General features: G+C 44.6%; 1 protein-coding gene across 5 annotated transcripts in view; it reads right to left on the reverse strand.

Moving 5' to 3' along the window:
• Positions 1 to 27,050, reverse strand: part of SPATA13 (spermatogenesis associated 13) — a 335,263-nt gene that overhangs the window by 65,971 nt on the left and 242,242 nt on the right. For all 5 annotated transcript variants that reach the window (XM_037733529.1, XM_037733530.1, XM_037733528.1 and 2 more), the window contains exons 3-4: positions 8,560 to 8,925; positions 6,572 to 6,716 (exon numbers count right to left, since the gene is read on the reverse strand). In XM_037733529.1, the coding sequence (XP_037589457.1) occupies positions 6,572 to 6,716; positions 8,560 to 8,925 (511 nt within the window). The remainder of the gene's footprint in view (positions 1 to 6,571; positions 6,717 to 8,559; positions 8,926 to 27,050) is intronic.

Raw genomic sequence — 27,050 nt, forward strand, 5'->3', positions numbered from 1 at the left:
ACCACACCCAGCTAATTTTGTATTTTTAGTAGAGACAGGGTCTTACCATGTTGGTCAGGCTAGTCTTGAACTCCTGACCTCAGATGATCCACCTGCCTCGGCCTCCCAAAGTGCTGGGATTACAGGTGTGAGCCACAGCGCCCGCCCAGAATCCAGAATTCTTATCTTCTCAGAGCAGGTTTTTAAAAGCGCTCCCCTCTTCACCATTGGCCAGCTTGGATGTGCTTCTCAGACAGGCTGGTTGGCATATAATTTGGGTCATGCCATCCTTCACAGATCAAGATGTTATTTATTTATATCTTGCCTTTAAAGGATTCGATTTTTGTTTTTTCCTAATGAAAAATGTGGATACGTGGTTATGATTTAGTTTTACAACCTGCCTGCTAGCAACGCATATTATTATACCACTCTGAGGGAGAATGAGTGATTCAGCCTAGCTCACTAGAGGGCTAGACTGGGTCATTTTGATTCGTTTTCCTAGCTTGCAAAAAAGAACTATATTCACCAAAAAAAAAAGTAAATATTAAAAAAATCAAAATTGAACAATTATTTCAGTAAGTTAGAAAAAATGTTTAAAGCAAGTCAACTTGCCAAGTTCGCATCTCCTCCGAAAGGGCATTTTCTCTAGTTATTATACCTCACTATTATTGTACCTGATCTTGATGGTCTTGTTTTATTATCTGGCATTATTACTAAATGCTCTGATATAGGGTATTACTGGTTAACTAAAGGGCTTTTAAAAAATGTTAACAGACCAGGTATCATTTTTTGAAAAGAGTCTACCCACGTCAACTGACTTCGGTGCATGGGTGTGCATTCATCCTTTGCTGGTCTCAGTGAAGATCCCGCTCAAGTCTAATGCCAAAAGAAACTGGACGTTCTCCTCTCTGGGAGACAAGAAAAGCAAGCTAATCTGAACTCTGAACCGAATAAGTAGAAAAAAAAGGGGAATGGATAAATAGAGAAGAAGGGAGATTCAAAGTAAGGATTCGCAATCAAATTTCACTTCTGATCAATATAAACAGACAGGTTAAAGAGGAAGTATGGCTGGAACCCAAGGTAAATACGGGAAAATTAGGATCGTAGGTAGGCTGTGATGGAGTAAGTTGTTTCAAAAGAGAAAACCTTCGCTGAAAGCAAAGCATAAGGCAGCAAAGGTAATTCCCCAAGACAATGTTCTAGCACTGTAGGCCTCCTTCCTAAAACCCAAGGAAGGGGAAGTCACAAACACCATCCCCGACGCTGCAGTTGTGTTTACAGGTTGGCACTCTTCCCTCTGATGAGTGCCACTAAGATTCATTATCCCAACTCTATTATCCCAAATACCATGCCCTACAAACAGGACTCAGGCCTGTCCCACGTCGACCTGCCCTCGCTGGCTGTGTGGCTGGTAAGAGGTAAGACAGGTGCTGCAAACGGGGCCAGAGAAAAGTGGCAAGAGAGAAAAAGCGGGGCACGGCACTGCCAAGTTCTCAGAAGGGAGAGCTCCATTCATCTAGAAAGACTCCACCTTCATTTATTTAAAAAAAAAAAAAAAAGAAATTTAAATTGCAATGTTCAATTTTCTATATTTTGAGAAAAATTTAGCTGTGGGTACTACTTAATTTGGAGTTTTTTATATTATTATTTTAAATTCACACAATAATTGTACATACTTATGGGTACAGTGTGATATTTTGATTATGTATACAATGTAGCATGATCAAATCAGGATAATTAGCATATCGTCACCTCAAGCACCTATCATTTACTGGTATTAAGAACATTTGAATCCTCTCTTCCAGCTATATTGAACTATATAATACATTGTCATTAACTATGGTCACAGCAGAACTTATTCCTCCTGCCTAGCTCTATTTTTATATCCATTTACCAACCTTTAGAAGGTTTTGAGAATACTTGACCAGGGAGGAGAAATACACTTTAATTATTATTTAAAAGAAATTACAGAAAATTTCAAATACACACAAAAGCAGATAAATTAATACCATGAACCCACAATGATCAATCTTCTGTCAATATTGTTTCAACTATTTCCCACCAACATTTCTGGAGTATTTTAAAACAAATCTCACATATCATATTTTATGCAGAAAGTATTTCAGTATCTATAACAAACAAGGACTTAAAAATAATTACACTATCATTATGCCAACTAACAAAATTAGAAATAATTCCTTCGTGTTGCCAAATATTCAGTCCATGTGAAAATCTCCCCAGCGTGTCTCAAAATGATGCATTTACAGCTGGTTTGCTGAGATCAATTTGTGGGGTTACTGAGCTAGATGCCATTCTAGCACTTTACTGGTTTGTGAACCTAAAACCCTCAGTGCATGGAAAGGGAGGAGTTCCAGGGCTGAGACGGAAATGCTAGAGGTGGTCTCTCATGAGCCACACCACCCTTGGGCTGCATCTCCCACGGGACAGCAGCTTTTACCATTAATGTCCTGCTAATCTCTCCAGGCCAGAGATGCTGCCGAGAGATGGTTCCACTGCAATGCAGACCTGGTCCTCCATGGAGGTGGAATCTCTCTCGTGGGAAAGGTGGGCTTAGTTATATACCACACAGCCAGGCCAGCTTCGTCATCTGAATGGTTTGACCCATGAGGTCTCTGGTTGTGCTGTTAACTGATCTCGGGGTCCCTAGGAACAAAACAGATGAGTGATTCTACTAAGATTTCACAAGACTGTGTGGGAGGCACTCTCCAGGGCTGGCAAGCAGAGCCCGACCTGAGCCACGTGACAGAGAAGACAAGGGAGGGCCCATCTCCACTCCCAGACTCAGGCCTCTTGATGGAACGGAGCCAGGGGGCCTCAGGGTAGGCATCCTACTGCAAGTCTCCTTCCTAGCTTCTCAAAGAGAACTCCTACCATCAACCTGGTGACTGTGTCCCCAGGACAGGGAAACTCTCAGTGGCAAATGTAAGTAAGGGGAACTCGTCCCAAGCCTTTCTGAGTAGAACAGATGGTTCTGGCAAGGCAAGGATTTAGCGCATGTGCACTCCTGGTTAGGTGCTAAACGGCTTGGCTGAATGGCCTGGAGGAATGTGGAAAGAACAAGATGGGCAGGGATAGGTTTGGGGAAGGGGTGTAACTGGCTACATCAGAATACAGTCAGAGCATGAGATGACGTCCATCCTACATGAATCATTATTGCAAGAGAGGCTAATTAATCATCGTGTAGACATGAGGTACCACTGTGCCGCTGGACGTGTCTTTCTTCCTAGTCATCTTGGTACTTGCTCAGTGGGTTCATCAAAAGCAAGAAATAAAAAGGCCATGGTGGCAGAATGGATGCCAAGCCTGGGCTAAACCACAGGAAGCCTGGGCCTTCCCTCAACAGAGCTAATGATACGGTTCCCTACAGGAAACAGACAGCCCCTTGAGGAAACCTGATTGCAGTGGGGCCTTTTCATAATAGAGGGGTGATGATTTGTCCCTACTGGAAGGGCCACTTATGCTGGGCTTAGATTTGTTTTCCTGCACTGTCAGGCCTCTGTGGATCCTCCAGACAGCTCCCAGCCTGTCGCAGCATCTCACACGCCACCCAGGTCCAGAACGCTACAGAGAAGGAGCCGGTGACCCCATCACACCCAATAATGACCAAATAAAAATGAAGTTATGGAGGTGGCTTGGAGACACAGCCAGAAGCTGCCATTCTGCCCTGGATGTGATGTGGACTCTGAAGCAGTGACTAGTTTGGAGAGGCTCACCCACAGCAGAAGAGGCAGGGCCGGAAACCAAGGGCAAACACAGAAGCGGCTTCTCAGGATTACTTAACAGTACACTTGCAAAATGTTTTCTTCCCGCCCAGGAGCTGTGCCCTGTTGAAACTGAATCTAATGCCCCCCAAGGGAGAAGTACTTCCTCCGGAGTTCACAGTCCTGGCCACGATGGATTAGAACTAAGACTACCCATTTTTGCCTCTTCATGCCATTGGGAAAATGAGCACCCACAGAAAATGGGGATGACTTTTGTGATCACTGCTACCATATCTCTCACACGGACTAATGCAATCGCCTTCAAATCAATCTCCCTTCATCTTCCTTCCTCCCCACAAATTGCCCTCCCTCTCTAAGCATCAATCAGAACATACTATTCTCCTGCTGGCAATGGCTTCACAGCACACTCAGAACAAGCCCAGCCTCCTCGTGACCTGCAGAGACCTTTCCAGCCACAGCCCACCTCCCAGCCTGCAACTTCCTCGTCTGTCTCTTGCTCCCTGAGCTCCTGTCACTGTGGCCTCTTTGCTGAACCTCAGACACATCCTGTTTCCTGCCTGTTTTTGGGCATCTGATGCTTCTTCCACTAGGACTTCTCCTCCCTCGGATCTCTGCCTCACTGCCTCTTACTCACCTGTCCCCCAGTGTCACCTCCTTGGAGAGGTGGCTGTCTCCCCCACCTGCTCCTACTCCTCACATTACCCACAGCCAACTTCTCCAGGGCAGTCACTGGTACCTTGGTGCATCCTATGTACCGACTTATGGAATCTGTTCAAATGCTGAAATGTAAACTTTTTAGGATGTTTTATTCTCTGCAGCATCCCAAATTCTTTATCTCTTCCCTTTCCCCACCTTGCCATTCTGGTAGGACGTGTTGCTTAAATCTGCCTCCGGTTATCAATGCTGAAGAGGCACTGCATGGAACTGGAGGACGGGCTATCCTCAGAGGTCTAGACTTGGAGGTGCCTCCTGCCACTGATGAGGCTCTGGGTATCTCCCTCTAGGGAAGACAGAGAGGGTTCACGGAACAAGCGCTCTTTGGAAATGAATGCCCTGTATCCTGTTTTATTTTTCTTTACGGTACTGTCTTCCTGATAAAGACTCACTTGCTATGTTATCGCCCTCTCACTGGAATAGAAGTGACTGAAGGGGCTTTGTCTGTTCACCCCTATCACAGGCGGTAAGCACTGAACAGTCATTAAATGAATGAAGGAACACATGTAGGGCCTCCCAGAATTTATTCCTGTTTCTAATACCATCCGGAGTTCTTCTGGGAGAACAGCCTCCTCTCAATTTTATGCAGCCTTAGTTGGCAGGGAATCCATGGCCTGCCTTCACATATGGAAGGCAAGGGTCCCTGGAGGCCCCACCCTTCTCCCTGTTCCAGTGCCACCAGGTGGTGGACACATCACCTAAGCTCTAACAGCTGAATCCTCCATCCTGGGACCTGGACCCCTGGGTGAGTGACAGAAGGACAGGTTGGCCTGACTATCTCCTGGGGGGATGCCATGGCCAGTCTTCCATTACACATCTTCCTGTGGCTCCTCCACTCCCAGGAGAAACCCTGGCTGCCGTCCGTTCCCTAGCCTGGTTCCCCAGCCATCCCATCAATTCTGGGCACACCTGGCAGCCCTCCAATAAATTCCCTTTTTGCTTAAGATAGCCAGAGTTACGTGTTGTTGCTTTTCAACAAAAGAACCCTAAAATTACAACATTTTTAAAACAACAACTATAACCAGTGTTACAGAAAGCAGGGAACAGGCTGTGTGCACACAGGTACGGAGTGGGAAGAGAAGTGCCCTACGTTCCTATCACCCTAACAATGCCATTCTTATTTTTGGCTATTCTTTTTTTTTTTCTTTTGAGACGGAGTCTTGCTCTATCGCCAGGCTGGAGTGCAGTGGTGCAATCTCGGCTCACTGCAACCTCCACCTCCCGGGTTTAAGCGATTCTTCCGCGTCAGCCTCCCGAGTAGCTGGGACCACAGGCACGTGCCACCACGCCTGGCTATTTTTTGTATTTTTAGTAGAGACAGGGTTTTACCATGTTGGCCAGGATGGTCTCGATCTCTTGACCTCGTGATCCGCCCCCCTTGGCCTCCCAAAGTGCTGGGATTACAGGCGTGAGCCACCGCGCCTGGCCTTGGCTATTCTTTTAAAATCTTCTGCCATATGGGTACACTTTGCACATTGTTAAAAATATGGTATATGTTTTTTTGATTGAATTGTGTCCCCCAAAAGTTAGTGAAGTCCTAACCCTTGGCGCCCATGAGTATGACCTTATTTGGAAATAGTCTTGGTAGACAATCACATTAAGATGAGGTCATTAAGTTGGGTCCGCATGCAGTAAGCCTGGTGTCTTTATAAAAAGGGGAAATCTAAACATAGAGACAGACATGCACAGAAGAACGCCATGTGAACACGAAGGCAGAGATGAGACAATGCTCCTTCAAGCCAAGGAACACTGAGGCTACCAGACGCTAAGAGGGTGGCCTGGAGCAGACCCTCCCCCTCACTGCCCTCCGAAGAAACCAACCCTGCTAACGTGTTGATCTCAGACTGCTAGCCTGGGTCTCGGTTCTTTAGTGACCTTCACATGCAGGAACGTAGGCACACGGACACCACTGAAGGGGCAAACTTCTCAAACTTAGAGCCACCAGCCTGGCACACAGAGCATCTACCCTAGACAGCAAATGATGCACCACTGTCCCGAGATGAGCCGTCCTCATTCCCAAACAAATGCGCCCTGGCCTGGGGAGGCGCAAAGATGCAGAACCTGCTGCCTCGGGTTAGCTGGAAAGTCAGATGGGCCCACAGCAGCTCTGAAAGGAAAGGGACTCTGAGACTCACTGTTGGATGCTCTCATCTGCCGTCGGCGTCCCACGCGGTCCAGCCCAATGGGGGTGCTCTGGGAGAATGTGAAGGGCCGGAACCGGGCTGACACAGCCTTGTAGGGTGGCACCTGGTGAGCAGGCAAGGGCGGCCTGGCAGCCGGCTGCAAAAAAATAGCAAAGTCTGTGAGGAAGTGCCAGGAAGTCACAGCTCTTGCAAGCACCTCACACGCACAGCGCTCTCACCTCGAAGCCACTCACAGATGGGAAATGGTTTCTCCAAACCTGCCACGAGCTGCAGGCTGCACCCAAGCCCAGTGGCAACTCATGATTCTACAGTTTTTAACAACCCTGCATCAGCTTACCGGCCCGCACCCTGCAGCCTCACGTTTCATCTCACTTGTCTGCAACACGCCAGTAGGTCACACTAAAGAAAGAGAAGCGTCTGCGAAGAGGAAAGCACGTCTAGGAAGCAGTGGAGTTGTCACACGGATGCAGAGTCACAGGGTAAGAAGATGCTTTCCCAGGGGCGGCCTCTGGAGGAGGTCAGCACAGGGCCACAGACCCGGCCAGGGTGACTGACTTCCGTCCTCACGTCCTTCTTCAGCCTCCTTTACCCCTCCCTGCAGGCTCCTACAGAGCCTGGCACAGGTGGGCTCTTGATAAGGATTTATGGAACTGAAGGCAAGCCTTGCTTACCTAAACTCACACGGTGGTAAAGCTTTAGTTAAAGGAAGACGTGGTTTTCCACATAGTTGCCCAGGTCTCTAGAATTGTCCATAATGCCCTTCTGGTTTTCTATAATAGCGATCCCTAAAACTGTTAATCAAAGGCCCAGTTCCTTTATGCGTTCCTTAGATTTCTTTTCTCTTCTTTCTTTCATTACATGCATATTCTGCTTATGTAATTCCATAGGTTTTAATACAATTTTCCCACCCAATTCCCTAAATTTGGTTACAGTAGAGAAAATTACTTTGTACACTCATTTGGCTACTTTGAATTCCTACGGCTGTGGAGTGTCCTGGACTATTGTTCTCAGTTAAATCGGGTGACAATTTGCTGCAGTGCAGAATCATTCCCCAACAGTGGAGCATCTTCAGACAAAAGATTCTTAAAATTTTCATGGTATTCTGCAACTTAACTTTTTAACCTTAAGAAATCAATTCAATTTAATTAAGCAAGAGTTTTTGAGTGCTTGTTATAAACAAGGCATTGTGTAGGGTTTTACAGGAAACACGTAAACGTACAATCCAGTACTAGTAATGTATAAGATTTCCCTTTTAAGATAATTTTACAGGTTATTTATGACATCAGCTAGCAGGTTTTAAACATGGAAGTGGGCATATATATTAATCATATATTGTTCTGTGAACATTTACCATGGCCAGAGTCTTAGCCTCCCCAAATAAATATACATTTCTCCAAGATAGACTCTTTAATTAAATGTTCTGTATTTTCAAAGTGCTTACTGGATATCTGGATGAATATTTATTTAATTACTGAAATATACTAAGAATCCAGCAGTATTTAATCCATTGCCAAACTATTAATAGCTACAAAAAAAAAAAAAAAAAAAAAAAAAGAGCAAGAAAATGGTAGAAAACAAAATACTTTCTTATCTCCTAAAAAACTATTTCTTCTTTACATTTTAACAATGAAAATACTGTCTTTTTCAACAATTACTTCTTTCAGGAGTCTTACTAAATATGCCCTGTTACCTTTCCCTGGTTAGAATCTCAGGTTATTCAAAAACAAACAGCAAATGAGTCTCACGTATTATTTGAGATTCCAAGAAAGAAAGAAAGATTAGCAAAAGGCATCCAAACGCCAGATGGTTAGTTTGAATTTAGCCAAGTTTTCACACAGTCAGGAAGAAAAGGTGGTGAGTATGTGGTGCTGCCCTTGGGGACAGGAGAGGGAAAGCAGATCCAGTTTAGTGTGCAGAGAGAGCAGAGGCAGGAAGCTGGAGGGCCTCCGATGGCTTCGGAGATGCACACCAGATCTTACTTGGGTCAGAAGATTCTCCAGTTCCTCTGTCTGGTTGGTCCCATACAAGCTGACCCCACCTATCACGGAAATGGGGCGTCTTCTCCGGGCTCCTTTGGGGCCGCTGACTGGAGCATTCCGGTCTTCAGGGCTGGCAGAAGTCATGCTTGCCTGGGGGTCCTTGTCCACATGGTCCTCCTTCTGAGGGTCTGTGGCAACCGAGTCTTCAGGAATAGACAAACTGCGGCTGGCCAGCTGGCTGTAGTCAGAGAGTGGCCGAGGCCTGGGCCATCTCCCGGAGCCCCATCTCCTCCTGGGGGTTCTCTGTGCCTCTGTCCTTTCCTCATCTTGTGATGAGCCTCGCCTCCAGGGGCCATCAGGGACGACCTTTCAAACGCGAACAAGTCAGGTGAGCTCAATATCCAGGAAGATATTAAAAAAGAACAAGCCATACATTCCCTCCAACTGCCACAGCCCTGCTTCAGGCTTTCTTGATTTACTTATTACAGCAGTTATTTATGTACTAGAACATGAAGACACAATTAAACCTTAATCAAAAGAACCAAATCTATCTTTTATTCTAGGCTGGTTCTAGGCCTTCTCTTGTTCAATAACCATAATTGAAATAGTGGTTTGGTGACCAATGATCATCTACAACAAAAGGCATTAAGAAAATCAGCACGGGCTGGATGCGTGGCTCATGCCTGTAATCCCAGCACTCTAGGAGGCCAAGAGTTCAAGACCAGTCTGGGCAACATGACAAAACCCCATCTCTACCAAAAGTACAAAAATTAGCTGGGCATGGTGGCGCACACTTGTAGTCCCAGCTACTTGGGAGGCTGAGACAGTGAGACAGGAGAATTGCTTGATCCTGGGAGGCAAAAGTTGCAGCGTGTCGAGATCAGGCTACCACACTCCAGCCTGGGTGATAGAGCAAGACTCCCCCTCCACACACACACACATATCAGCACTATTGTGAGTTAATAAAATAAACTTAGTAACTATGATCAGTGTCTCCAAAAATATATGTAACAATAGCATGGGGGGTCAAAGTCCTGCCAGGAGAAAAAATGAATGGGTAACGCTATCCACTGCTGTTCTATCCACTTCCTTCAATAATGTGCACTACTTAGAAACAGAAGGTGCTTTAAGAGGACTGAGTCCAGGGCTGTCAGGACCCAACGCTCCTGGAGCCTCTGGCTCCCACCAGCAGCCTCCGGGCAACAGTCTGATGGGGGCCAGCACTGAATGAGGATTCAGAGAACTAGACCAGGCTGCTCACTAGCAGTGTGAGCTGGGACAAGTCGTTTACGGATCTCAGATTTTAGACTGGACAATCCCACAGCTCAAGAGTCTATGATCCCAAATGAGGTTATGACCTTCTAATTTTTTCAGAGGCAACACAATGTACTAGAAAAACACATGATGGGGGGATCAGGCAGATGTGTTTGGTCACTGTGTCTGTCACACGAGCTAGTGCAACCTCAGTCAATCACCTGACTTCTGTGATCTGGCTCCACAGCAGCGTTCCCTGACAAACAGCAGGCCCTTAGGAGGATGAGAAGCAACTGGTGAGACAGCCCTTACGGCAGGACTCCTTAACTGCTGGGCCATGGAGTAAACATCCCCAGGGCTCAGGTGAGACAGCCGCTGTCTGAGCAGACCCCTCAAAGCCTGGCAAGAGAGGAGAGCTGTGTCCGAGGCCTGCAGGAGCAGAGGCCTGCGTGCCCTCCACCATCCATGCCTGAACCTTACCTACAGACACAAGCAAAGAGGGCTCTTAGTCAGGCATGGCCACAAGGAGGACAACCAGAACCACCAGGGAGGGCAGACTGTGACAGTAAGAGTCCCTGGGAGCCCACAGAGCTGGTGCTGCAGCCCGCCGGCCCCCTCCCTGAGAGAGCAAAATGGTGGCTGGTGGAGGCAAAGGAGACAGCTCTCCAGCCAGTGGCAAGAGATCCCGGGCCCCAGGCCTTGCCATTTCTAGCCTGAGGGTGTGAACACTCACTGAGCCCATGTGCCATGAAGTAGTGGATGCAGAGCCCAGGGTGGTGACTCACGCCTGTAATCCCAGCTCTTTGGGAGGCTGAGGCTGGCAGATCACTTGAGGTCAGGAGTTCGAGACCAGCCAGGCCAACATGGTGAAACCTGGTCTCTACTAAAATACAAAAAAATTAGTTAAGCATGGTGGCGGGTACCTGTAATCCCAGCTACCTGGGAGGCTGAGGCAGGAGAGTCACTTGAACCAGGAGGTGGAGGTTTCAGTGAGCCGAAATTGCACCACTGCACTCCAGCCTAGGTGACAGAATGAGACTCCATCTCAAAGAAAACGAAGCTAACGCAGAGCAGAGAGCACAGCATGGGGTTTATAGGTACTCTAACGCCTCATTTTTGAAATCAGGAACCCTGGAAAGTCACTTCACTTTGACTTGCCTAGGGCCACGTAGTTAATCAGTGGCAACAAAGACACAAAACAATGGGCTTCATGATTTCCTTTCCAGAAGTTTTCCTGCAATGCCAGTCACCTCTGCTCAAAAGACAATCCCACGAGGGTCCCAGCAACCTCCCCTCTGCTGCTGTGCACAGAAACCTCCTGCCTGGGCTGCCACCTTTAATTCTCCCTCCAGAATAGCACAGAAATGATTTTGAGCTAAGGGCTTTAGAGAGTAGCCTTTTTTCCTGAACTCTGTTATCGGCCTAAAAGCAGAGCCTCTCAAAAGAACTGAACTGTCACAAATCCCCTCCAGAGTTGTCTGCAACTGGGGAAAAAAGGAGAACCCACACCTAAACAGCCACTGTCACAAAACTCAGGTATTTTCCTGAAAGCCCTTTCACCTTTCTTAAAAGTCACTTGTTTTGCCGTAAGTTCTCTTCTCTGCTCCCCGTTCCCTAGTAAGATGGCACATACGCCTTAAATTCTAACCACCATGAGTGGTTAGAATTTTTCTATGAAGTCTTACACACACACACAACGCAGGCATGTGGATAAACATCTGTCTTTTCTTTTGCTAATCTGTCCTCTGTCAATTAATTCACAGGCCTTAAGAACAGAGTCTAAGAGTGCAGAGGAAACATTTTTCCTCCCCAACACCACTACAGGAAAAATATGAGAGAAATCATGAAAAGGTTAATATTATTTTTTCTATCACACATGAAAAACAAATTACGGATAGTTTGCTGAATCAAATGGTGCCGATAACTTAAATACAAAGTAAGAAGAAACCCTGTAATAAAAAGGTTCAGGAATAACATGCTAGAAAAACAGAAGTACCACAAGAGCACAGGCAGGGAGCCGTGCACCTGCTACTTGTTCACGAACAGATGTGCAGCGCTTTGTTCTGTTCTGTTTTCAGTTAGTTTTTTGAGGTCTTGGTTTGTTTGATTTCACACTTACGCAACATGCAGCCTGCCTTTTCTCAGTGATACCAAAAGTAAGGAACTCCTCCAGGCAATGACGGAGGCTGGGTACAGGCAGGTGTGCTCCAAGCAGATGGCAGGGGGTAGAACTCGGAACTGTTCCTTTAACACATCCTGCCTCAGACTCAGCACAGCAGAGCACACAGAACCAACCGTCAGCCGGAGCACGGTGGCTCACACCTGTAATCCCGGCACTCTGGGAGGCTGAGGCAGGAGGGCTGCTTGAGCCCAGGAGTTTGAGACCAGCCTGGGCAACACAGTGAAACCTCATCTTGAAATAAATAAATAAAAATAGCAGGGCATGGTTGCATGGGCCTGTGGTCTCAGCTACTCGGGAGGCCGAGGCAGGAGGATTGCTTGAGCCCAGGAGGTGGAGGCTGCAGTGAGCCATGATTGCACCACTGCACTCCAGCCTTGGCAAAAAAACAAGGCCTTTTTTTTTTTTTTTTTTAAGAGAAATAACTGTAGTTCTATGTTTAGTATTTATGCAGTTCCAATGAAGATATAAAAGGAGAAAACATTCCCTCTAAAAGGTACCACATATTCTAAAAACAGCAAAATTTAGTTAACAGGATAATTCATAAAATTGAAATGTCCAATTTTTTCCCAGCAAAAGTACAAGGAGAAGGAAGGGGAAAACTCTCAGATTTAAGCTCAGATCCAAACATTAATTCTTAGCCAAAAGACTGTTAAATTCCTTATGAGACAAATTTGAACTTCGATGGATATTTTAAAATTGAATTTCTTTTTAAAACAAAGCTGATGTACTTCTGAAATACTACCTGGGTTCGTTCCAGGGGGTGTAGTTTGGCTGTGATTCTACTTGGAACTGTAAACACACATGCACCAACAAACAGCCTTCTCCAGCAAGTGAGAACCTACCTCAGACTGTCACCGGCTCCTGCGGCCCATGGATGCAAACAAGGAACAGGCAGCTGGGCATATCCCTGTCCTCTAAAGAGTCTTTCTTCACTTTACAACACTGTCACAGAAACCCACCCTCCCCCACGGCCATGCCAGAGCTCTGCCGAGTCCAATCAATCCATCCAGGGCTCTACCAGCTCCAATGGGCGACTCATACCCAAGTCATAAACCTTTGTAAACAGACTTTTCAGTGGAATCGCTGCCCTTTTAACTCTTGCTTCTCTGCATATATTTAATTTAATTTATTTATTTGGAGACAGTCTTGCTCTGTTGCCCAGGCAGTGGTGCAATCACAGCTCACTGCAACTCCTCCTGGGCTCAGGTGATTCTCCCATGTCAGCTTCCCAGGTAGCGGGGATTACATGCTAATTTGCATATTTTTGTAGAGATAAGGATTCACCATGTTGCCCAGGCTGGTCTCAAACTCCTAGGCTCAAGCAATTCACCTGCCTTGGCCTCCCCAAAGGGCTGAGATTACAGGTGTGAGCCACAGTGCCTGGCCACTCCACATACATTTTAAAGTGCTTTGCTTAGTGTTACATGTTTTCTTCCTATAAGATTTTGTATTTTACTTTGCAAAAGTAAAAGGCCAATATAGGCTTTGTTACCTCCAGTAAGACACTTCAAAACATTTTCTCAAAACCACAGTGAATGCAAATGATTAACCAGAGGAAAAATAAAAGATTCACAAAAAATAACTTGATTTCTCTTATATCCATTCAGAAGCCTAGCCTAAAAGAAATATAGAAAGTCAAACAGCAAGCGTCCCAGTACCTGTGAGATTTTATTTAGACAATGGATCTCTGCAGACATAATCCAGTTAACATGAGGTCCCCCTGTAATAGGTGGGCCGCAATCCAATGGCTGGTGTCCTTACAATGCAGAGGGAAATCTGGACACAGACAAAAGTGAGGAAGCCACGGGAGGACAGAGACAGAGACTGGAGTGATGCATCCACAGGCCAAGGGCACCAAGGAAGGCCAGTCACCACCGCAAGCCAGAAGAGGCTAGGAGGAAGCCCCCCTCACACCTTGGAGTGACTGTGGACCTGTCAACACTTTGATCTCAAACTTCTGGCCTCCAGCATGGTGAGAGAACAAATGTCCACTGTTTTAAGCCACCTAGTTTGTGGTGATTTGTTAGAGTGACCTAGGAAACTCATATAGGAAGGTAATTCAGAAGAAAATTAAAGCACAGGGACTCTGGGCATACCAAAGGTTTTCTGAAGATGTATATAAATACAACCAGCTAACCCCCTAGGTTTCTCCCAGGGTACCGGCATCCTGGCTACCACAAGGAATTCACATACAGGGGTCAAGGTGAGAAGGAAAACACCTTGGCATCTGATGCCACAGAGGACTGTAATGAAAGCTGCAATTTTTGAATGCCTACAAGGTGCCAGACCTATGCCAGGCACACGTTACCTTGCTTAATCTTCACAACCACCCTGTGAGGCAGGTACTGTTCATAGCATTTTACTAATTACGACACCAAGGCTAAAATAAATGAAATGAATTGCTCACATTAATAGAGCCAGAAGAGGGAAGGGCCCATTTCACAACCCAGTCTGTCTGACTTCAAAATCTCTGTCTCTCCTCTGTAAACCCTGCATACTTAGCATGTGCTTTTACAGAAGGAAAACAGAACTCGGCAGGTTTTCCTTCCCTTAGATGTAGAACTGCGGGAAGAAGGGGAGAGGGAACGGCAGTTATCAGCCGTGCTGGTAACATGTGCCCGGGGCAATCTGGTGAAACCTACAGACCTCAGAATCACATGTTCACATGCGTAAGACAACATAAGAGAAGACTGTAAAGTAAGATGATTTAAAAGAGCTGTGATATAGTAACATACGTCATATGTGAATTAAGATGTGTGTTCGTCTAATAACATTCTGAAGTATCGATTCTGAAGAATTGATGAGTGATGTGATGTATTTCAAGACATCAGAAAAACCTATTTTATAATGTGAAAAAGGTCTGTAATCAGAAAATATTACAAAGATCTAAAACTCCTGGGTTAGGTAACAGCACTTAAGAGTAGCCTAGTGTACCAGTCTTGTGCTTCAATTCTTAAAAAATGAAATTTTAGGCCTTACAACTTATAAAGTCAATAAAAAATGGCGTCTCACTATCTCAGAACTATATATCATTTCCCAATGTCCCTTAAGTGAAAATGAATGTGTCCTAACCAGAAAGACCCCTGCGTAGGCCTGTTTTGATGTGGTATAACTATCTGTCCCAGGACTTTAAGTGGGTAAGGGGAATGCATAGGATCCCAGATGAATTACTGTATTTTGAAGAGCTGAAGACAAGAACAAGGGAATATTACACATGCAGAAAGAGATTAAGTGTGAGCCTTAATGACATCTTTTCTTGTGAAAGGGGGTGGTATTTTTAATACCAAAGGAATAACGTGTTACATTCACTTAGAAATCTTAGATTTTCAACCTGCTTTCACATCTAACAATAATTACATTTTCTAAGAAGGTAAAGAAGACATCATTACCCCCATTTTAGGATGAGAAGACAGTGGATTTACTGAAAAGAGCAGGCAAGAGAGTTCAGGCACTTAAATTTCATCTCTGCAAGGCCAGCACCAGACATGACCCCACCATTTATAGCAGTAGGTAAGAACGATGCAGAATGACTTCATGGGTTATAGCAAAAACCCTCAGCAGCAATTGATGCTGCTCCCCAAAAGCCTTCATGAGCTCATCACACACGCAGCTCCACACTGCCGGCTTCTGCCCTATGTATTTCTCCAGGCTATTTCTCCATTCATCAGTGTGTAGACACAATCACGCGTGTGCATCTGGCTCCTGCCACAGCCCTCACTGTCACTCCTTTCCGATGTTCTCTGCCGCTCTCTCTCCTTGTCTAGGCCCTCTTCCTCTAACTGGTAGTGGATGGAACTAAGAGTCTATTTTGTTTTATGGAGTAAATCATACTTGGTTTCTTGTCTTTGATTTTTAGAACAATTAGGTGGAATAATCTTTTCTTCTTTTTTCTTTTTTTTTTTTTTTTTGAGACAGTCTCACTCTGCCACCCAGATTGGAGTTCAGTGGCGTGATCGCGGCTCACTGCAGCCTTGAACGCCCAGGGTCAAGTGATCCTCCCACCCTGACTTCCTGAGTAGCTGGGACTACAGGCATGCACCACCACGTCTAGCTAATTTTTAAATTTTCTTTATAGACAGGGTTCTCACTATATTGCCCAAGTTGGTTTCAAAACCCTGGGCTCAGGCAATCCTCCTGCCTCGGCCTCCCAAAGTACTGGGATTACAGGAGTGAGTTGCTATGCCTGGCCTGGTAGAATAATCTCTCTGTCTAAAGCTGTCTTTTGCTTTCATAGCCCTCAATAGGGTGTGTGTGTTGCAGGGGAGGTAAATTATCCCAGCACACAGGAAGGTGCCCCAGAAATGGGCCCAACCACCAGGCAGGCTTCCTGGTCCTCTATCCTCTGGCTCTTTCCACCAATCCAGGCATCGCTCCCTGTATCACTTAGGCAGGCTGAGGAGCAACCACTGTGAGGGGAGGGGCTTCTGTAAGGGCCCAGTTGCCCATGCAAAGCAGAGAAGAGGAGGGGTGGCCTCTGACCTAGTTCAGAAATAAGTAACTAGCAAAACACCCTGTATTTCACTGAGTAACGCCGCCTCGCAGGGGTGCCTGTTCAAGATGGCTCCACTGCATCCCTCACAGCTTCTGCTACTTTAGGGACCATCTTGGGAAGAGGCAGGCATGGTCATTAAGCTGTCCCTTTTTTTCTCAGGCCTAGCTCTCAGGACAGAGCCAGGGCCAGGGCCAGAAACAGACCAGGCACGTTACTGGAAGCAGAAGCATCATTTTCTGGGTTATTCTTTCCATGGCTTGTAAGCAAAAAAGTATGTAACAACTCTGGGCTACATTCTTACAAATGTGCTGCATATTTTACTAGAATGTTAGGTTTCAAGCTGTAAGAATCTTCAGTGACTGGTGGAATTCTGGCAGCAAATGAAGCACAAGTGACTAAGCCAAGCTGTTCTCATTACTACAGAAAGGGGCTATGTGCACGTCAATAATCGTGGCATCATTTTTAAAGAATCTCCAAGAAACAAAAAAATAAGCAACTATTATAACTTGGAAAACTGTGGCCTTGTCCTCTGGATTCAGCAAACAGTTCGGTCATTTGTTAAACATTTTAAAACAATGAATGTTTATCTCCCTTGAAGTAGGAGAGGAGTGTGGTGGTGATATCAGATATTTCAATTGTCCTTGAATGTGTTACAGGGATGATGAAAGCCCCTGGAAGCACAGCTGGTGACCCTATGGCCTTGTATGTGACCTGCTTTATAAACTGATATGGTAGTTTACCTAAAAATGCGAACACACTGACGTTCATGGAGAACGCTTACTTTCATACTGTTAACCCAGTTTCATGAGCATAAAAACACGAGTACCTTAGAAAAATGTAATCACTACAGCCTTAGATTACAAGATGGAGAAATCAGTGTAGCTGAGGTCTTCTCTAATTTAAAATAAAGAAGGAACTCTACGTGACGGTGACAAACTCCATCCCAGCCCCTGTGGCTGTGTCCCGTGCCCCTCACCTCACCTACCTTCCTCACATCATAGACACGTGTCACCACCGTAACCCCAAGGCTAACACTCCCAGGCTGATGGGTTGAGTTTTTCCCTCTGAGCCTTCACAATAATTATTCAACGGAGTTCTGCTTTCTAGGCTCAAGTAAAACATCTAGACCATCCTGCCATCCCAAAATCAATAGTAATATGATGCTGAGATTGATACCCAGGTAAAGAAAACAAAACCGATAGGTCGTATTTTTTTTTTTTAAGAGGGTCTCACTCTGTCACCATCCTGGAGTGTAGTGGCACAATCATGGCTCATTGCAGCCTCAACCTTCAGGGCTCAAATGATCCCTCTACTTGGCTAATTTTTGTATTTTTAGCAGAGACAGGGTTTAGCCATGTTGGCCAGGCTGGTCTTGAACTCCTGGGCTCAAGTGATCCGCCCACCTCAGCCTCCCAAAGTGCTGAGATTACAGGCGTGAACCAACATGCCAAGCTGGAGGTTGCAATTTTATGCCTGCACTCATTAAGAGGAAAGAAATAGTTTAAAGCCATCATATTACAAAATAAATGCACACAATGACCACATCTTAAAACACGTTTCATCTCTGCAACACATGCTAAAGAATATAGAGGTCTACTTTCAAACTTATTATTTTCAATGCGTGAAAAAAATGATTTTATAAAAATGAAGTTACTTTCCTCTTTTGAAATCAAACTTATTGAGTGAGGACAACGGAATATTTCAAATTAATAACCATATTTTAGCTCTGAATTTGCTAGCAACCTGTTGTTCATCTTTCTCTACTTTTTAGACACAATCTCAATCTGACACGCAGGCTGGAGTGTAGTGGTGCAATCTTGGCTCACTGCAGCCTCCACCTCCTAGGCTCAGGTGATCCTCCTACCTCTGCCTCCCAAGTAGCTGGGACACAGGTGCACATCAGCACACCTGGCTCATTTTTCTATTTTTAGTAGAGATAAGAGTTTCACCATGTCAGGCAGGCTGGTAACTCCTGGGTTCAAGTGGTCCACCTGCCTCAGCCTCCCAAAGTGCTGGGATTACATGAGCCACCACACACGGCCTGTTGTTTCTCTTTCTTTATATTTTCATACTCTCCTGTCCCTGGCCCCCATCCCACACCAAACCCTTTTGAACATCAGAGATTTTTTGTTTTCTGTTTTTTAAGAGACATAGCCTTGCTATGCGACCTAGGCTGAAGTGCAGTGGCTATTTACCAGCATGACCATAGTGCTCCACACCCTTGAACTCGTAAGCTGAAGTGGTCCTCCTGCCTCAGCCTCCGGAGTAGCTGGGGCTCTAAATGTGGGCACCATATCTGGCACACAGAGTTTATTTCTTTTTTATTTTTATTTATTTATTTTAAAGACGGGGTTTCACCATGTTGGTCAGGCTGGTCTTGAACTCCCAACCTCAGGTGACCCGCCCGCCTTGGCCTCCAAAGTGCTTGGATTACAGGCATGAGCCACCACACCAGGCCCAGGGTTTATTTCTTAATGCCTTTTTTTTTTTTTTTTTAACTTTCACTGTAGAGAGGGGCAATGGGAATTAGGAGAAGAGAAACAGAGTAGGAAGCAAGGTGATAGGTCCTGGCTTACTCTCCAGTGAAAGCAGATAGAGAAAAACATGTCTGTGTTGACAGCATCATAAGCTCCCTAGACTCAGAGTTAGTAGCTCCTTTCTGTCCTCTATTAGAGTCGCTATAACATGTGTATAACACTTATTGATTTATCTGATAATCTCATGGAAACAGCTATTTACATTTTTTCAAACTGTCCATTACTATCTGAATGGCACCAGAGTCTACAATAGTGTTTGAGAAATGGGCAATAAGAAATGTGTCTTGAACGGGTTAAAGATGAATGGGTGAGTTGATGGGCAGATAGGTGAACAAGTAAATGAATGGGCTGCATGGCAAGGAAGCTGCTCTCACCCAACATTCCATACTGATTTTTATAAATAAACTTACTTTCATCTTTTGAAATTACTGATTGAGGACCACTAAGTATTTCATCATCAGTGACCATGTTTCAGATCAGGAAGTCAGCCATCTTGTCTGTCTCCTCCCTCATCTACTGAAATTCCATGCCACTCTACAAACATAATGATTGCAATTTTCTTTCCCCCATTATCAACAGTCCTGTTCTGAAGGTGTCTTATTTAGCCTCAGCTACATGAGGAACAAGGTAATGGATCCTTGCCACCAATAAGCTTCTATGCTTTTACTAATTAACAGATTGTATCACACCTGCTTTCAACTCATAAGCGTCCAGGGCCTCCCTGAGCAGGTAAACACCAATCTCCGACGTGCTGCGTACCAGGGACACTCATGTCACATGGATGCTCTGCACAGGAACCATCACAAAGGAAAGGCAAGATCACAAGGAGCACCTTCAGGGCTTCTTTTTTATTTTCACTGAGGAAGACAAGATTCTAATGTGTCTGCTGCCAAATATTTCCAGTAGGTTTAACTCAAAACTTGGCAGTTAAAGAATTACAGATGAATAATTTATACCACAAAGAGTAAAAATAAAAAGCCAAATGTACCAGGGATCCTGGCTGCATATAAACATGTGAAAAACGTACAATATACATTAAGGAGTGGGGCTGTAATCCTCTTCCTGTCCCCATCTGTGGCACTGACGTACTAAACATGGCACCACTCTGGCCCTGGAGTCACCCTGGAGCCCAAGGTGGCTTTCTTTCTTGTGTCATCCAGTGAACTCCCAAAACAAATGGCCAGAAAAGGGACTGAAGCACCTTAGTGGAGCTGCCTAACCCATCCCAGCCAGCCAAAACATTCCCATCTAAAACATCAAGGAGAGGCTGGGTGCGGTGGCTCATGCCTGAAATCTCAGCACTCTAGGAGGCCAAGGTGGGTGGATCACTTGAAGTCAGGTGTTCAAGACCAGCTTGGCCAACATGGTGAAACCCTGTCTCCACTAAAAATAAAAAAATTAGCCAGGCATGGTGGTGCACACCTGTAATCCCAGCTGCTTCAGAGGCGGGGCACAAGAATCGCGTGAACCCGGGAGGCGAAGTTTGCAGTGAGCCGAGATCACACCACTGCACTCCAGCCTTAGAGACAGAGCAAGACTCTGTTTCAAAACAAACAAAAAAACAAGTCAAGGAGAAGAACTGGTCTGGGCAGGGACACATGACCCAAGCTCAGTGGCAAGAATGCTACACATGGAGTCACAAGAGAAGTGGAATAAAAATTTAACTAACCATGATACCAGCACTAGAAACATGCTCCTAACCTACAGCATATGATTTAATTGTGTGGTAAAAAATATATATTTATATATATATTTAATATGTATTATACATATTTAAACACACACATACATAGACATATGTGTGTAGCAGTAATGTCTACTACTTTGACTACTTTTTAAAAATTGTGAGATGGGGTCTGGTTATGTTGCCCAGGCTGGTCTCAGACTCTTGGTCTCAAGTGATCTTCTGCCTTGGCTTCCTGAGTAGCTTGAGGTTACAGGTATATGCCACTGCGCCAGCTGCATTTTAATTATTTTTAGGTGTATGCGTCAGTGGCATTAAGTACATTCACAGTGCTGTGTAATCATTACCACCATCCATCTCCAGAACTTTTTCATATCTCCCAAATGTACCTCTGTACCCATTAAATACTCTCTTCCATTCTTTCTTCCTCTTAGCCCTTGGCAATGACTACTCTACTTTCTGTCTTTATGAATTTCACTACTCCAGGGACCTCATGTGAGTGGAATCATACAGTAGTTTTTTTTTATAACTGGCTGATTTCACACAGCACCCTGTCCTCAAGGTTCAGCCATGCTGCAGCATGTTTTTTTGTTGTTGTTGTTGTTTGTTTGTTTGTTTCTTTGAGACAGAGTCTCACTCTGTTGCCAGGGCTGGAGTGCAGTGGCACAATCTTGGCTCCCAGCAACCTCCACCTTCTGGGTTCAAGCGATTCTCCTGCCGCAGCCTCCCAAGCAGCTGAGATTACAGGCACCTGCCACTACGCCCAGCTAGCTAATTTTTTTGTATTTTTAGTAGAGATGGGGTTTCACCATGTTGACCAGGCTGGTCTTGAACTCCTGACTTTGTGGTTGGCCCAGCTTGGCCTCCCAAAGTGCAGGGATTACAGGCGTGAGCCAAAGCACTCTGCCTGTGGCATTTTTTTTAAAGGTATGAATAATATTCTACAGTGTGTGTACACACTATACTTTTTAACCATTTGTCCATCAAAGGACATGCGGGTTGTTTCCTTCTTTTGCCTCTTATGAATAGTGCTGCTATGAACATGGGTGTATAAATTAAATGCGAGTCCTGCTTTCAATTATTTTGGATTACCAGAAATGGAATTACTGGATCATACAGTAATTCTGTGTTTAACTTTGAAGGAATCGGCATACTGTTTTTACAGTGGCTGCACCCATCATTTTACATTCCCACCAGCAACACACAGGGGTTCCAATTTCTCCATATCTTTGTGAACAATTGTTATTTATTTTTTTACATAGTAGCCATCCTAACAGGTGTGAAGTGGTATCTCACCGTGATTTTAATTTGCATTTGTTTTCATACACTTTATTATTTGCATATCTTATTTAGAGAAATGTCTATTCAAGTCCTTTGCTCTTTTTTTAAATGGGGCTGTGTTTTTTGCTGTTGTTGAACATACCATTTAATTTAAAAGCTCTCTGAAGTAGATACATTTAATTCTACTTTACAGATAAGAAAGATTAAGTGATTCACCAAGAGATCAGCAAAGGAGTAAATGGTGAGAATGTCTGTACGCCACATCCCAAAGCAGATGCTGATTCTAGGCCTCCTTCTCCTTTGCAGACCCAGTTACAGGCCCGGCCCTGCCCCTCACTAGTTATGTGATAGTCCTTTAACTTTTCTGTTAAAGCAAATTAAAAAATCACCTATGTCATAGGTGGCTGTGAAAATCCAATGCAACAGTGTTACGCGTTGGAACTTGACGCATTGAAAAGGCATCATATCAATTTGAGCTATTAGTGATATTTTTATTTTCAAGAAACATATTTTTTAAAATCCTGAATGAGCTGGTAAAAATTCCAGTTCTCAGTAGTTGATGGAGCAATTGCTAGACTCATACTCCTCAACATATTTTAGACCAAATTCTTTATTTTATTTGAGACAGGGTTTTCGCTTTGCCACCCAGGCTGAAGTGAAGTGGCATGATCACAACTCACTGTGGCCTCGACCTCTTAGGCTCAGGTAATCCTCCCACCTTGGCCTCCTGAGTAGCTGGGACCACAGGCTTACACTGCCACGCCAGGCCAACTTTTTATTTTTTTTAAAGACAAGATCTCACCATGCTGCCCAGCCTGGTCTTGAGCTCCTGAGTTCAAGTGATCCTCCAGCCTTGACCTCCCAAAGTGCTGGGATTACAGGTGTGAGCCACCATGCCAGCCAGACCAATTCTTTATTGCACCATTTCTTGCCTGAGGGATTTTTTGTCTATAGAAACATATATTCAATTTATATTATTGTTCAATTAAAAAAAAAAGATTGGGCCGGGCGCGGTGGCTCACACCTGTAATCCCAGCACTTTGGGAGGCCGAGGCAGGTGGATCACGAGGTCAAGAGATCGAGACCATCCTGGTCAACATGGTGAAACCCCGTCTCTACTAAAAATACAAAAAATTAGCTGGGCATGGTGGCGCGTGCCTGTAATCCCAGCTACTCAGGAGGCTGAGGCAGGAGAATTGCCTGAACCCAGGAGGCGGAGGTTGCGGTGAGCTGAGATCGCGCCATTGCACTCCAGCCTGGGCAACAAGAGCGAAACTCTGTCTCAAAAAAAAAAAAAAAAGATTACAAGCAATCTTTCTCTTTTCCAGGCATGCCTCCCTAGCTTGAATCACAGCATCACTATTTTGGACAAGCACAGGTCACTTTATGCCTGGAGGAGCCTCAGCCTGGACAGTGGGTCTCAACGTTTGCATGACAGAAGTCATTCTCCCGAGCTGATTCCTGATAGTCCAGGTTGCTGGGTCTAAACCCCAGGGACTCTAATTCAGTAGCTCTGGGTGAGGCTCAGGAATCTGTAGCTTTGCTTTGTACCTCAGGGTGTGGCTAGAACTCAGAAGCACATCATTTGCAAAGTTTAACTGTCATGTGCTAAAATGTCTGACCAAAGGAAGTAATTTGAATCATAACAATTTCTGTTATGATAAAAGCCAATATTTACTGGATTTATGATGTTCCAAGGCATTGTGTTAAGTACCTTACATCCATTATTTCATTTAATTCTGGCAGTACTGTCATCTCGATTTTTAAAGAAGTCGAGGCTTAAGTAGGTCAAATGTCTTTCTTAAGGACATACTGCTAGTTAGCAATAAAACTAGGATAGAACTCAGCAGAACAAGGCCCAACTACTTTACACTATCAAGCCTCCTGACCAGTGAAGTTGGGAATGGCTGGCTGACAGCCATGTGGATTCTGGTATCCTAGAAAGTTACTATATCAGGCCGGGCATGGTGGCTCATGCCTGCAATCCCAGCACTTTGGGAGGCCGGGATGGGTGGATCACCTGAGGTCAGGAGTTCGACACCTGCTTGACCAACATGGTGAAACCCCCTCACTACTAAAAATGCAAAAACTAGCTGGGTGTGGTCGTGCATCCCTATAATCCCAGCTACTTGGGAAGCTGAGGCAAGAGAATCACCTGAACTCAGGAGGCAGAGGTTGCAGTGAGCAGAGATCGCACCATTGCACTCCAGGGTGGGCAACAAGAGTGAAACTCTGTCTCGGGAGGAAATAAAAGAAAGAAAGTTACTAAATCAGCGCAGGGCAGAAAGCAGCTGTGAGTGCTGTATCCTCTCCAAGCCATAGGGAGAGAATACTCCTGCACCAGCTGACTCCCTGAAGTCTGCCCTAGAGCATTCCAAATGGTGGTTTTGTCCCCAGACTGCCAGAAGTAGAAGAAACAGGTAGTGTTCAATTTATATAGTGACATGTGACAATTTGTACTCAGGCCCCCGCCAACAAAACCTACGGCATTCCTTCTAATCATCACCATCACAGCAGACACGGCCAAATCAATCCGTGTCACCAAGCCAGGTGGAAAGCAATGCCACCCTGGGTGCTCTTTGATCTTAATTATTATAGAGAGGCTCAAGAAGAGAAAAACAGAAGAGGAGGAAAACATATACTGAAATCAGTTTCTTCGTTATCAAGCTAAAATTCCTTCCTGGAGAATATGAAAATGTAACTTTCTGTATTTAGTACTTCAGTAAGGTCTCGTTATGCCCTCCTATCCACAAATTATCAAATGAGACATTAATTAAGAGAAAATAAGAAAACGTTGAAGAATATACTAGGATATTGGTTCCTGTCATTTCTTAAACTTCAGGAAGCTGAACATGCACCGCATTGGCCAGGCGCGGTGGCTCACACCTGTAATCCCAGCACTTTGGGAGGCAGAGGCGGGCGAATCATGAGGTCAGGAGATCGAGACCATCTTGGCCAACATGGTGAAACCCCGTCTCTACTAAAAATACAACATTTAGCTGGGCCTTGCGGCGCGTGCCTGTAATCCCAGCTACTTGGGAGGCTGAGGCAGGAGAATCGCTTCAAACAGGTTAATGGAGATGACAGTGAGCCGAGATCACCACTGCACGCCAGCCTGGTGACAGAGAAAGACTCCGTCTCAGAAAACAAACAAAGAAACAAAAAACATGTGCACAGCATTAATAAGACGCAGTACAACATGGCTAGCTGGTTGTAAGTGATTATTGTGGGAATGTCTATAAAAGCTGGCACTTTCTCTCTTGGGCAGGTATGGGGGTACAATTCCGTCTCCCTCCCCCCTTATTTTTAATGAGAGAATCTTATTTAACGGCATTTCACTAGAGAAACTATTCTAGAAATGAACCACTGGAAAGTTCAAAACTACAGGTATGTGATAATTTTCTTTAGATTCTGCAATTGTAATAATAATCTTATCAGTGTTTTTTTTTAAAGTGTGTAAAGTTCCGCAGCCTGTCAGGATTGCTGGGCGAGATTCGTTTGGCTTGCATCCCAGGGGGTCTTCACTCTGGCTAGAACATCAGAAGTATGCAATTTGCAAAGTTTAACTGGTCTGTACTGAAATGCTTGACTCAAATGTTAAGCACCCATTCAGAAATACTTTGAAACTTTCCGTTGAAAAAGAATTAGGTAATAATGAACATAAACCTTTTCGGAGCAAATGGAAACTTGTTTTTAAAAAAACTGACTTAGAAAATGACTCAATTGTTAAAATAAAAAGCCACTTTCACATTTAGACTCATAATCTGAATTTCCATGATTTCTAGTATTTCTGCAAGAGATCCTTTTTCTCTTTCGCATTTTTCTCCAGCAAAAGGAAAACAAACAAAATAAGCTAAAAGCATTCTAGGAGAAACTGAACATAAACTAGCACAAAGATGACTCATAGAAGACATGTTAATTCTCTTTATATCACAACTAAAAAGCCGCCTGTAAGAAAAGACATGGTCTACCCCAGGCATACTATTTAGGAAATATCATAAAACACTAACTGTCATAGCGGGGCAGATGTCCCTGTAACAACATGTTCAATTCATTAGAAAAATATTTTTTGAAAGCATACACAGTATCTTATGTAAAAAGTATCTTTCCAACTCTAATTGTAATTTTTGTGACTCGAATTCTAGAGCTTTTTTGTCAGAAAAAATGAATGGGAATCCAGAGGAATATGGGAACTTAAAATATCTGTAGTACAAAAACCATAGGCAGCTGAATAAATGGAGGCTGGATAACCAGATGTTCATATATTTAAAAAATGAAACTTCGTATTATACACGAAAACAACTAAACATGGGGAATATACCTAAATGTAGGAGCTAAAATGATAAAACTTCGAGGAGATAATATAGGAGAAAATTTGTAATCAGAGCTCTTAGATCTACAGAAAAGTACAAAAATTGGGTAACTGAATATTCATCAAAACTAGGAACTTTGACTCTTTGAAAAATATTTTAAAATTGGGCTGAGAGTGGTGGCTTATCCCGGTAATTGTAGCACTTCAGGAGGCCGAGGCAGGCAGACCACTTGTTTTCAGAAGTTCGAGACCAGCCTGGGCAGCATGGCAAAATCCTGTCTCTACAGAAAATACAATTAACCAGGCGCGGCTGTGTGTCTGTACTCCCAGCTACTGGATAGGGGCGGTGCTGAGGCGGGACGATAGCCTGACCTTGGGAAGCTGCGGCTGCAGTGAGCTGTGACTGCATCATTGCACCCCAGCCTGGGCAAGAGTGAGACCCAGTCTCAAAAGAGAAAAATGCTAAAAAATTTAAAAGACAAGCCAGACTATGAGAAAATATTTGCAGTTCCTATTAATCTCATGTGCAAACTTGACTGGGCAAATTCCCAGAAAGCTGGTAAAGCATTATTTCTGGGTGCATTTGTGAGGGTGTTTCCAGAAAAGACTGGCATTAGAATCACTAATCAGTAGAGGAGGTAAAGAGGATTCGCCCTCAGGGATGTGGGTAGACGTCTACAATCCCTTGAGGGGACAAACAGGAATCCCCTCCTCTCCTTGCAGGCATCTACCTTCTCCTGCCCGGGAAT

This window comes from Cebus imitator, unplaced genomic scaffold (assembly GCF_001604975.1).
Source record: "Cebus imitator isolate Cc_AM_T3 unplaced genomic scaffold, Cebus_imitator-1.0 Scaffold536, whole genome shotgun sequence".
NCBI classification, from domain to species: Eukaryota; Metazoa; Chordata; class Mammalia; order Primates; family Cebidae; genus Cebus; species Cebus imitator.